Source organism: Panthera uncia, chromosome F1 (genome assembly GCF_023721935.1).
Source record: "Panthera uncia isolate 11264 chromosome F1, Puncia_PCG_1.0, whole genome shotgun sequence".
In the NCBI taxonomy this organism is placed as follows: Eukaryota; Metazoa; Chordata; class Mammalia; order Carnivora; family Felidae; genus Panthera; species Panthera uncia.
Window position 1 is genome coordinate 64084254 of NC_064813.1, and position 13206 is coordinate 64097459.

The window sequence follows — 13206 nt, forward strand, 5'->3', positions numbered from 1 at the left end:
TTTTAGAAGGGCGACCTGGCAGGTAGACTAGTTCTATAATTTAGAGACACCCTTGTGAATACAGTATTGAGTTTTCCAATCAAGAAATGACCAAGTGGTCCATGTGATCTTGAGTTAAGATGGAGTTTTAGAGCTTTTGAGAAGGTGATCATAAGATAATGATATTCTTGGGACCTTGAGGTCTCCGCCTAGTAGCCTTAAAACTTAGGGATTTACCGAGAAGTCTCTGTGGAGATTCATTCACTCTTACGTGATGACATAAGGGAAGGCTCACACTGGCGATGGAAAACTTAAAACCTGCACGTGGCATGAAATCCCCACCACTAACTCCTCTCGTTTGAAACGTCTTCTGGGACATGTGCACACACTGCACATGTATGAGTGGTTTAAGCTTTCGTATCAAACATTCCCAAGGCTTTGCTTTTTAAAATCAAACCTTACGTTTGGAGAACTGTAGGTACCCGTGCAGTTGTAAGAAGTAATACAGAGAGGTCCTATGGGCACTTTACTCAGTTTCCTCCCGTGGTAACACCTGCCGGCACTTCGACACTGACAGAGTCAAGAGGCAGCACGTCACCATCACCATCTTGCAGAACACCCTCCTCCCTCTGCCCCCCCTTAACCCCAGGCAACCCCTAATCTACTCTACGCCTCTGTAATTTTGGACGTATGAAGAATGTTGCATAGATGAACTCATACAGTCCGTAACTTTGGTCAGTTGGCCTCTCGCACAGCGTCGTTCCCTGGTGACTCGCTCAGGTTGTGTGTGACAACAGTTCATTCAGTGCTATTGCCGGGTGGTATGTCATGGCATGGATGTCACCTGTTGAAGGGTGTCTGGGTCGTTTCCACTTTGGAGCTGTTACGAGTAAAGCTGCTATCGATATCCATGCAGAGGCTTCCATGTAAACGTGAGTCTTCCTTCCTTGGGCATAAATGTCCAGGAATTGAATTGCTGTAGGATCACTGCATATTTGGTTCTGTAAAAAAAAGTATATATGCATAAAACTATAAAAGTGTTCAACTGTTTCCAGAGCGGCCGTACCGTCTTACCCACTCGCTGGCAGCGCGTGAGTGATGGCGCCTTCTAGCACATTCTTGCCAAGATTTGGTACCGTCACCATTTTTATTTTACACAATCTGATAGGAGTGTGGTGTATCTCCTTGTGGTTTCAATATTCATTTCCCTGATGGCTAGTTTTTTGTGTGCTTATTTGCTGCCTTATTTTCTTCAGCGTAATGTTTGTTTGCTTTAACTGCTGACCTTCTGTGCTTCTGTGTCAAAAATGCAAACGTTTGGCCTCGCCCAAGATCATGAAAAGCCACTATGTCTTTTTCTAGAACTTTAGAGATTTACGTGTTCATTTTAGGTCCATTAGCTGTTTTGAGTTCACTGTCGTCTGAGATGAGGCATCGGGCACGGTTCATCTTTGTGCCTGTGACTGTCCAGTGGCTCTTTGTTCCACAGGTGTCCCTCCCGGCCAGCCTGTCACTTTCACGCCCATCATGCTGTTCTATTTGAAGTGTGGCTTTTGTAGACCACATATAGCTGGGTCACATTTTTAAAGCCATTCAGCCAATCTTGATCTTTCGATAGGTACACTTAGACCATCACATTCAAAGACTCGTTTTAATGAAAAGTCTTTGCAGTAACATACAAATTCCAGGAATAGATTTTTATGAGGATTTATTGCTAATAATCTTCACCATTACCTTAAGATGCCTATCCACCTAGCCTTTCTGTGTCATCTTTTATCAAGAAAACAATTGGTCCTCTGAGTTTGGGGGTTCTTGGACCCGTATAGATTGGCAAATATAAGAAAAGAGAGTTGCCTACCTGTCATTGGATTTAGATTTCCTGCCCCCAATCTCATATTCTCTCTTTGTTTAACATGTGAGGAGAAGAGAAGATATTTCTGATCAACTTCTTACAACTACAAGAACCATAAAAGATATATTTAAAGTTAAGTTTTAAGCTTTGGCCTTATCAACTTTTAACACAACATTGAGGAGGCTACTTAGGACTTAGGAATATATTTGAAGGAGGGACACCTAGACTTTATTTAAAGGAAGCATGAATTAGATGTGAGGCACCTGAGCTGTCCAGAGTGTCCAAGGGGAAACACAGAAAAGAGATTGGAAACAGAAGGAGATGGGGTTAAAGAGACTTTATTTCATATATTGTGTGTACATAAAACATGGCTAAATCAGTCTATCTTATATTGTGGATCCGTATCCAATCTCCATGTACAGTTTCTGCATAAAGATGAAATATACAGTCATCCAATATCATGCAGTGCATCTTGTATTTAAAGAAATAACCGTGCCTAAGAACACCTTATATCCTGAAATTCTTTTGTTTGCAAAATGTGGCAGTTAAAAAGCGTGTTAGTCACACAAAATCTATTTCTTCCTGTTGGCCCAGCCTAGTATGTGGTATAGAAGGAAAAGTGGGCAGGTGCTTTGGGGACAGGACCAGGAGGAGGCAGCCGAGCCAGCCCAGGCCCTCGTGGATGGAGGGTGGTGGTGGGCAGGGCTGCCTTGTCTGGAAAACACTCGGGAGAATACAAAGAAGGAGGAGACTCACTGCTTCTGGGCTTTGTCCACACTCCTTTCCCCATCCTACCAGCAGCAGTTAGACCCAGAGAAGTTCAAGACTGAGATTCAAAACAGCTCAGGGCCTTCTTTACCTGCCTTTATGTCCACTCTTAGTATAGGATGATACTTATTCTTTTTCTGTGAGATACAACATTTCATGGAATTATGTACATTTCAAAATGGAGGAATCCGTGTGTATTACCTTGACCAACACTCTCATTCCAAAGTCCAGAAAAGCTTACGTTCACCCTAGTAACTTAGAAACAGTGTCACTGTATTCTTTCACTTCTTTCTTTTCTGGTAGGATTGCCCTTTTTGGCAAGTGGAGAGCTTTAGGGGAGGCATTTAGTGGCACTGTGTAGGAAAAAGTGGATGCCCCCCTAGCGTAGCCAAATCGTTCCTGTGAGTTGCATCAACGGGAGTCAGAATATGGGTGGGTTAGATTGTCCAGGCTTGGATTTGTCGATTCTCACGGACTCATTTCCACAGAGCTTGCTAAAGAAGCACGAAGCATTGGAAAATGACTTTGCTGTCCATGAGACCCGACTGCAAGATGTGTGTGCTCAAGGAGAAGATATTTTAAATAAGGTGAGTACTTCAGGGATTCCAGGCCAAGATCATTTTCCAAAAGGGATTGGTCCAAATACAGAAACACGAGCAGTGCTAAAACCATACACTGAATTTTATTTTATTTTTTAAATATTTTTACGTTTATTTATTTTTGATAGAGAGAGACAGAGCACAAGTGGGGGAGGGACAGAGAGAGAGGGAGACACAGAATCCAAAGCAGGCTCCAGGCTCCGAGCTGTCAGCACAGAGCCCGATGTGGGGCTCAAACTCCCAAACGATGAGATCATGACCTGAGCCCAAGTCGGACGCCCAACCGACTGAGCCACCCAGGCACCCCCACACATTGAATTTTAATAATCTCTTCCTAGCTATCTTATTTTTGTTCTGAGCACATAATTATCTGTTCAGTCGCTGTTTTTTGGAAATTCTTTTTTTCTAGTTCTTACAGGCATATCTCTCAGATTTCCTTAAATCCTCTGTTGACCCTCTTACTCGCTGTAAGACATTTATAAACATCTTATCGCGTGCTTTGGTTATAGAGTATTGTAAAAACATAAAGAAGTTCTTTGTGCGCCTTTAGGGAAGAGGACCACACTGAAAGCCCTTTGTAATTTGAGAATCATTCTTTGGTACAAATGCTTGTTTTTATAAACTCTCACTGATCTAAGTACTATACAAAGATCCTTAAACAGAGGGGACTCCGGCTAAGAAAGTCACACTCATGTGGCCCCACACGAGAAGATCTCCTAAATGCTAGAGTGGAAGTAACCATCCCGGCACGGATGAAAAATACAATAACACGATAACTGCAGTCGACCCAGAGGAGAATAGTTACGTATTTGTAATGAGAGAGATGCCACCTTTTTATCAGACTGAAGAATTCAACTTCTAGCCATGGACACCCACCAACGTGTATCTGTTCCTTCTCTTCTCCATCTTGGTGTCTCAGGAGAAAAGTCAGCGCACGGAGAAGGTAGCCACCAAGATACAGACTCTGACCGAAAAGATCCCTTCTCTGGCTAAGGCGATGGCTGCTTGGAAGTTGCAATTGGAAGCTGATTATGACTTTCAGCAGTTCAGCTGGAAGGCTGATGTGGTGGAGGCCTGGATAGGTATGGCATGTGAAGGCCAAGGTCCTTGGGTGTGAGAAATGCTGGTAAATTCCATCGGTAGAAAGATTCTGCGGTTTTCTCGTTTCCGGTGAGAAAAGAGATGCTCCCTCATCACTCACTCCTACCCTTTCTGGACATAGTTACACTCACATGTGCATACACACACACACACACACACACACACACACACATTCATCCCCCCACCACACACACACACACAAACATGCTGAGGGGTGACTGAGGACCAGAATTCCATAAAACACATTTTTGGGGAATTGGTGATTTCGCATGTGCTATTCAGAAGGGCAGAGCTATAGCAGAACATTCTAAAAAAAAAAATAGCGTGTTTGATTGTTTTTAACTCATGCCTGATCTGCAATTTTCCTTTGTTTTCCAAACCACCCAGAAGTGTTGGTCCCAGCTCAGCTTCAGTCAGGGCTGCACTGCGTAAGTCCAGAGAGACCAGCCATCAGCCCCCCACTGCTCCCATATTCCAATAAATGACTCACTCCGGGAGTCAGGAGGTTCTCTAATGGCTTGTAGGGAATATTCCTTTTCTCCTTACCAAAGCTGATTCAGGAGCAACCGTGTTTCCCCTCTAATTAATCGTCTTTGCTCTCTAGCTGACAAGGAAGCAAGTCTGAAGACCAATGGCAATGATACAGACCTCACTGCATCACTTGCTCTCCTGGCAAAGCAGGTAAGGACAAGGCTGCTCATGGGCAGGTGCCCATGGTGACCACAGCCCACGTGCACGGAAGCTGAACACTAGGATTATTCCATTCCCAAATTCTGTGGTTTTACTGTCTGTAGGACCTGCAATATTGTTCCTCTTTTTCTTCCCCATATGCATAACTTGCTAGTTTTTTTCTCTCTCTCCCTCGCCTCAGTCTTGCTGCTGCTGGGTGTGCATCATTTTTATCAGAGAACCAGCTTTAGGGTTTTTTTTTATTGTTCTCTGTTATATCTTTGGATATTATCCCACTCATACCTTTTTATATCTTTCTCATTTTCTTTTTCTTTCCTTGGGATTAACTTCTTTCTTAAAAAATTCTCAAGGTGGATATTTATTTAGATTATCAAATATTTAGCCACTCCTTTTCTAATATTTTGATATAAGGATATGAATTTCCCTGTAAGTAAAGTTTTAGCAGCACCTCACAATTTCATATGTTACTTTTGTTATTTTCACTCAGTTAAAATGCTTCTGTCTAATTTCTTATTTGACCCATTGGTTATCCCCTATTGTATTTAGCTGAATTTCCCAACACTTGGAAATGTTCTTACTATCTTTTTTGACATTTATATCTTGTCTAATTCTACTTTGTTTTAAAAACACACCCTCTATTATTTTAGAAGCTTGGTTTACATCCGGAAAATAGTCTGTTTTGGTGAATAGTCTATGTCCAGTTGAAAAGCATGTGTACTTTCCAGTGTTTTTTGTTACCTGTCAGGTTTTGGTTGTTAATCATGTTGCTTAAATGCTCCATTATTTCTATACATTCTGAAGCTAAGTTAAAGGTTGTGTTGACATTTAGAATTATGAGTCATCTTGATGAACTGAATCCTTTTTATTATGAAATGTTCTTTCTAATAACATTTCTTGATTTAAAGTCTACTTTTTCACAATCTAGAGTACCAGTGTTTTTGTTTGTTTGTTTGTTTGTTTGTTTGTTTGTTTAGTGTTTGCCGTCCATATTTCTATCCTTTGGTTGTTTTCTTTTTTACATTTATGTCTTTATATTTATAATTTTTGTTGTTTATTTGATACATGTATAGAATGCAAAATGATTACCCTTGTAGCTGACACCTGCCTCCCATCACATAATTGCCTCTTCTGAGAACATTTCAGATCTACTCTCTTAACAAGTTTTAGGTGTATAACACAGGAGTATTAGCTGTAATCATCGTGTTCTACGTGAGATGCCCAGAACTAGTCAATCATTTAGTTGGAAGTTTGTATCCTATGACCAGTATCTCCCATCTTCCCCACCCTCCAGCCCATGGCAACTACCAGTCTGCTCTGTTTCTCTAAGTCCAGCTCTTCTGTATCCCACTTGTGAGTGATATCAAGTGGCGTTTGCCTTTCTCTGTCTAGCTTATTTCACTTAACGTACGCTCTCAAGTTTCATCCAAATTGTCACAAGTGGCGGGATTCCCTTCCATCTGGCGGCTGAATAATATTCCATTTTATACACACATCACATCACATCACATCACATCACATCACATCTTCTTTGTCTGTTTATTTGTTGATGGACATTCAGGTTGTTTCTATATCTTGGCGAATGCAAACAATTTTGCAATAAACATGGAAGTACAGAGTATCTTTGTATTTTAGATGTGTCTGCTATAAATTTCACAGTGAGGATTGCTTTATTTATCTAATTTGATCATTTTATTGGAAGGGGTGAGTCTATTTACACTTGAAATTTTTGTCATGTTTATTTATTTTTGAGAAAGAGACAGAGACCGAGCGTGAGCGAGGGAGGGGAAGAGAGAGAGGGAGACACAGGATCCGAAGCAGGCTCAGGGCACCGAGCTGTCAGCACAGGGCCTGATGCGGGGCTCGAGTCCACGAGCCATGAGATCATGACCTGAGCCGAAATCAGACGCCCAACCGACTGAGCCACCCAGGCACCCCGAGTCTATATACATTTAAAGTAATGTAACTGATGAATATTTACTTATGTTTATGATTTAACACTTCCATCCCCCATCCAACCCCTACTTTTTGGTCAGGGACTGAAATGATATGAGACATAATTTCATTTTTGGGGGTGGGGACTTGCCTTTTTTTCATTGGCTCTTACTCAGGCCTTTCAAGGGTTTAAGTAAACGCCTTTCAGGGGGGCTTCCCCTCTTTGTGTTTTCAACTCAGCGCTGTGAGATTAGCAAGGAGCCTACTTAGCATCTTTGACTTTTTGCTACTGTTTCTGCTGGGCTTCTAGGACTCCTGGCCTGTGCAGTTTAGGAATCTGTAGACGCCTAGAGGAGAAAACAGACAGAATATCGAACCTATTTTTCTGCAGTTCATTTTCCACCCTGGCTGCCCAATTCCCCAGAAACTGTCTCTTTAGCCTCCTGAGATTATCAAGAGCTCGGAGCAGCTGCGTTGCCCTCAACCTCTTGGCATGTGAGGGCTGCACGTCATAGGGAAAGGTGACAGAGAATATTACTCTGACCTTAATACTGTTTCCTCTTCTCTAGAATTTTGATCCTTTGAGGTGTCGTTACCTGCGTTGCATTCTGCTCTCTTTCAAACAGCTGATGTTTTGTGCTTTTATCCAGCAGTTATAGTTATTCTCAAAGGGAGAATTAATCATATGCAAGCCACCCTATTAAATCTGGAAGTTCAGTATCCAGAACTTTGTGATGTTGATTTCAACACCGCACGCACACACACACACACCATGAATCGTGATCTAACTGAGCCCCGCAAGAGGTCTGTTGTCGGTGTGTATACCTCCAAGATCTCTGATAGTGAGCTGTCTGCTACCAATCAGAGCACAAAACCTAACAGAGGATGCAAAAGAGTCTTAGAAAGGATGCGAGCTGGAGGAAGCATTTAGTTTTGACTCAAAAAATGCGGAAGATCGTCCCATGCTCCCGTATTCCCTTAATATTAATATTACACCTACCCTAAGGTCTGGTTATAAAACACACATCCACTCAAACTCAGCCATACTTCCAACCACAGACATTCACTTAAGTCTCGAAGTTACGTCTCCTTCTGCTTGGTCATCACTCTAATCCTTTCCTAGACCTTGTCTTGTCCATGATAAAAGATGTGGTAGAACCCAGGTGTGACTGGCCCCGGGAATCTGGGTTGTATCTCCGCTCACAGCTTCTGTCTGGGTCTTTCCCAGGACACGCTGGATGCCAGCCTACAGAGCTTCCAGCAAGACAGGCTGTCGGAGATAACTGACCTCAAGGACCAGCTGGTGGCCGCTCAGCACAGCCAGACCAAAGCCATTGAGGAGCGCCATGCTGCCCTGCTGAGGCGCTGGGGGGAGCTGCTGGAAGCCTCTGCAGCCCACAGACAGAACTTGCTGGAAAAGCAGCTTCCCCTAAAGAAGGTAAAAAAAGAGAGAGAGAGAGAGAGAGAGAGAGAGAGAGAGATGAGCCATAATCAGTCGTCCACTATCTGTATATTCTATTAGCCATGGAATCCAGAAATAGATACTGGAAACCCTGTTTGGGTAATCTAGAGACATTGGAGTGAGTGCGTGGAAAGGATCAGGAAGGCATTCTTATTTTTTAATTTTTTGTTAGTTTTTTTAATGTTTATTTAAGAGACGGAGAGACAGAGTATGAGCAGGGAAGGGACAGAGAGAGAGAGAGAGAGAGAGAGAGAGGGAGATACAGAATCCAAAGCAGGCTCCAGGCTCCGAGCCATCAGCACAGAGCCCGATGCAGGGCTCGAACCCACCAGCCATGAGATCATGACCTGAGCTGAAGTCGGACACTTAACCGACTGAGCCACCTGGGCGCCCTGGCATTCTTACTGAATAAGAAGTTACTGGGGTTTTTTTTAGATTGATAGGTTGTGTTTTTTGTTTGTTTGTTTCTTTTAAGACTGACTTGTCAGTTGTCCAGCTGACTTGAGAGAGAAGCCAGGCACAGTAGTAGAAGAAGTAGGTGGGTCAAAGGGTGAAAGGTCCTAGTGTTTGAAAGAACTAAACTGACAGGCGGGAGGTAAGGCTGTCCTTGGGCTTTTCTCTAGCCCAGACACAAGGATCACTCAACCAGTAAAACCTGAGTTCCCACCTTGTGTTGATCTTTCTTGGCTGGGAGACCTTGTATATGTCCCTTAACATCTCTGAGCCTTGATTCCGCCATTTATGAAATTGGATCATATTACGACTGTTTCCTGCTGGTCTGTTATGACTATTAAGAGATAATGGATCTGAAAATGCAGCGCAAACCACTAAGTTCTATGTAGGTATAAGTGATGAAAATGTTCTTTCTAGTGGTGGCCGCTAGGGTATTGGATGTTGATCATAAAAAATACCAATAATAAAAGGAAGTCAGGATGGTCAGTGACATTACTGAGCACTCCTAGGCCATAAGTATTATACCGGGCAGCAAGTTAAGGCAGGCAGGGGAATTAGGAAACAGACGCACGGACAAAAATCAGTCAGTCTGGATGCTTAGCTAACTACTCTGTTGGTATGGAACCTACAGAAATAAATCTTAAGTGAAAAATTAAATCAATTTGGGGGCAACTTTACACACATATATGCATTCTAGATAGAAAGATGCTTTACCTTCTGATTCTATTTAGCTTAATTTTTGAACTGCAAAGAGATTTGCTATTTTATTTTCTGATTATAAAATCTTTGTAAAATACTCAGGTGATCCAGAATATTACAAAAATAATACGAAATACTTTATAGTTTTTTTTTTTTTGTTTTTTTTTTGTTTTTTTATTTCTTGTATAGGAGCCAAGTCAATTTCTCTGTACTGGTCTATTTTTAGCATATACATTGCCCAAATGAGTACAGGGTAAGATGTAATGGTGTAATGGTTCGTAATCTCCCTTCCATTTAGGCCAATGTTTTCCTCTTTAACCTCCATATTTGGGGATGAAAACTCATTTTCATATTTGCTTAAAATAAATCTCTTGGGAAGTATAAACTTCTGAGTATGTATGTATGTATGTGGGTATTTTAGAGGGAAGGAGAGAGAGAGAGCATGCGGGAGGGGCAGAGGGAGTGAGAGAAAATCCCAAGCAGGCTCCACTCTGTCAGCACAGAGCTGGACATGGGGCTTGATCCCATAATGCGAGATCATGATCTGAGCCTAAATCAAGGGTCGGATGGCCAACTGAATGAGCCACCCAGGTGCCCCAAATCTGTGATACATTTTAAATTCAAAACTAGTTTTGATCACCCAGTGTTTGGAACAATCCATACTATTTCTGTTGTTCAGAAATTCAGAGAATCCAGAGTCATCGAGAGCATATGGAGAACGCCAGACAGTAACGTAGGAGTAAGGGTACAGACCAGAGGGTGGGAGCTGGGTTTAAGCAGGGGCTTCAAGCACGAGCTGAGCCCTGAACAAGTTCTAGAAGGAAGGCAGGAAAAGAACTCAGTACAGACAAAGAGACATCAGAGAGAGGTGGATAGACTGGCCTAGCCCATAAATGATTTGCTTATTCAAACGTTCATCCATGCATTCATGTAACACTGATGTTTGCACGTTCCCTGTGTGACAGGTAGAACGGGAGCACAGACTTCAGAATAACAAATTGTGAAATCATATGGCTGAAAATGGCCCTCGCTTCTTTTGGACTCTCGGAGTTAAAACAATGCTAAGAGTCCTTCCGCCTCCTTACGTGCAGATGGTGGAGGCCTCGGCTACTCTCAACCAGGGCGCCAGGCCTCGAACTCGCCTGCCCGCCTGCTGAGCACATGGTGCTCGGTGGTTTCCGTTCTGCCCTCCCACAGTTGCTGACCCGCCTAATATTTGAAGATGGGCATTCTTCTTTTTTACATCCTCAGTCTTCTCTTTTGCTGAGGGGTTTTATCGGGCAAGATGGAGGTGACTTTTTCTTCTGCAGGCTGAGGAGCTGTTCATGGAATTTGCACACAAGGCTTCCGCTTTCAACCACTGGTGTGAGAACGCCAAGGAGGACCTGTCAGAGCCTGTGCACTGCGTTTCCCTGAACGAGATACGGAAACTGCAGAAGGACCAGGAGGCCTTCCTGGCCTCCTTGGTGGGGGCCCAGTCGGACTTCAACTATTTGCTGGAGCTGGACCAGCAGATTAAGGCCTTAGACGTGCCTTCCAGCCCTTACACCTGGTTGACGATGGGGGTGCTGGAGAAGGTCTGGAAGCACCTACATGACATCACCAAGGTAACGGCACACGGCAGAGACATTCTTTCGCTGTGGCGAGCGTGACCACCTAATTTAGTATACAAGTTGGGGGGCCTTTTGAGAAGGAAAGGACGCTATTAATAACCACGTTGGGACAGCAACGGAATCTATCTAAGAAAATGTTGGAAGTATGTCCACAGTAAGGTATAGCCCTACGCCCCAGAGCTCAGACACTCTCATGCCTCCAGGTGGTGAGCAGTGATTCAGGGAGGCGAACACAAGTTCCAGGAGGTGGCTGTAAAAATGGGCCATGGAGGGGCGCCTGGGTGACTCTGTCGGTTAAGCATCTGACTTCAGCTCAGGGCTCACAGTCCGTGAGTTCGAGCCCCGCATCGGGCTCTGTGCAGACAACTCAGAGCCTGGAGCCTGCTTCAGATTCTGTGTCTCCCTCTCTCTCTGCCCCTCCCCTGCTCATGTTCTGTCTCTCTCTGTCTCAAAAATAAATAAAAACGTTTAAAAAAAATGGGCTATGGAAAGTTCATGAGGTTCGTATATATGTCCACAGTCTCTAGAATTCCCCCATCCAAGGCACGCATTTTATACATACCTCCAAAGTGCCTTTTTTTATGTGTTTGTGTTTGTCGATAATGACATTTATCATAGAAACTGGAGAAAATATTAAAAAGCTTAGCAGAAAAATTTCATGAAAATATCACCAATTTTAGATGGCAACTCTCATTACTACCTTTCCCTAAAGGAAGGCTGCTTTCCCTTAAAAGCCTCCTTTTATGTTCATTTAAATGAAATTTCACCCAGAAAAAAAATCAGAAGAAAGATGATTTGCCTTTATTACTAGCTTATTTGTCACTGGGCTTGGTCTTACAGATGCGTGATGGGAGCTTCCTTCTCCTTCGGGGGCGAGGAGAGGGCGGGATGACATAGGATCATGTACTACATGCTTCCGGAAGACAGGTTAGATCAGGGGAAGATGTGCAGCTGAGAATAGCTACAAAGCAGCTATTTTACTACAAAGAAAGGTCTTCAGCGTTCACTCTTCTCTCTGTGATTCGGGGTTTAGGAACGGGAGCAGGAGCTACAAAATGAGGAGGAGAGGCAAGTCAAGAACTTTGAGATGTGCCAGGAGTTTGAGCAGAACGCCAGTGCCTTCCTTCAGTGGATCTTGGAGACCAGGTGCGTGGTGCTGTCCCCAAACCCATGATCCCTGTGTCACCACGGGGGTGAAATGCGTGTCTGAGGAGAGTGGGGGGGGGGGTCCTACAGGATTTATGGTGTTCTAAAATCACCAGATCCTGTCTGTGTTTTTCATCTGGAATTGATGGTTTTCTAAGTCAGTCCGTGCAAAAGCAAGAAACGAGAATTTCGTGCCACTGTCCGTCGTGTTGCCTTCCATATTCTCTCCTTGAGGCTCACATTTTCCCCCGTTGCCTGTGATTAAAGTCTAAAAACCATAGCAGTCCCTTATGTTGGCACTTTACAAAGTGCTTCTATACCCGTCACCTCCCTTCACTCTCAGAGAGACCTTGAAATGTGCACAGAGCCGATTCGATTACCTCTGTCCCCAAGTGTGGGAAGAAGATCAGTAGACGAGTTGACTTGCTCCAGGTCACGTGTGTATTTATGGGCACGACCAAAGGCGGAGCCTACTGTGAACACCTGCTATGAAGCTCTCAGGCTGCCCCATCGCTAAAAAGAAGCCGTGGTGAAAATCAGTGAGATAATAGGTGCGGGCTGCTTTTATTAAATGCAGAATGTCCTATACCTGACGATAACATTTGTCACATCTTCCGGGGCAAATGATCTGGAAAAGAAGAGACTCGGAAGGTGTAATACATTAGCATAAATGTCAAGGTTTGTAGGCCGTCTCCAGCAGGTGGGTCAGAAATGTGGTCAGAGTGGTGGTTTTGACAGTCCGTGATATATACCGACTGCTCCCACAAACCCAGCAAGGAAAAACCAGACAATGAGCAGAAAGCAATCCTGTGTCATGGCCGAAACTCATGTGACAGAGGGCAGAGAAAGCAAAGTGCATCATCCTCTGCCTCTGGTGTGGTCCCTCCCACCCACCCCCACCCCCACCCCCAG

The 13206-nt window shown here is 43.7% G+C and overlaps 1 protein-coding gene across 2 annotated transcripts in view; it reads left to right on the plus strand.

Moving 5' to 3' along the window:
• SPTA1 (spectrin alpha, erythrocytic 1) overlaps nucleotides 1-13206 on the plus strand; it is a 64704-nt gene that overhangs the window by 46275 nt on the left and 5223 nt on the right. For both annotated transcript variants that reach the window (XM_049634731.1, XM_049634730.1), the window contains exons 40-45: nucleotides 3088-3186; nucleotides 4118-4280; nucleotides 4904-4980; nucleotides 8150-8359; nucleotides 10846-11142; nucleotides 12182-12294. In XM_049634731.1, coding sequence (XP_049490688.1) covers nucleotides 3088-3186; nucleotides 4118-4280; nucleotides 4904-4980; nucleotides 8150-8359; nucleotides 10846-11142; nucleotides 12182-12294 — 959 coding nt within the window. The remainder of the gene's footprint in view (nucleotides 1-3087; nucleotides 3187-4117; nucleotides 4281-4903; nucleotides 4981-8149; nucleotides 8360-10845; nucleotides 11143-12181; nucleotides 12295-13206) is intronic.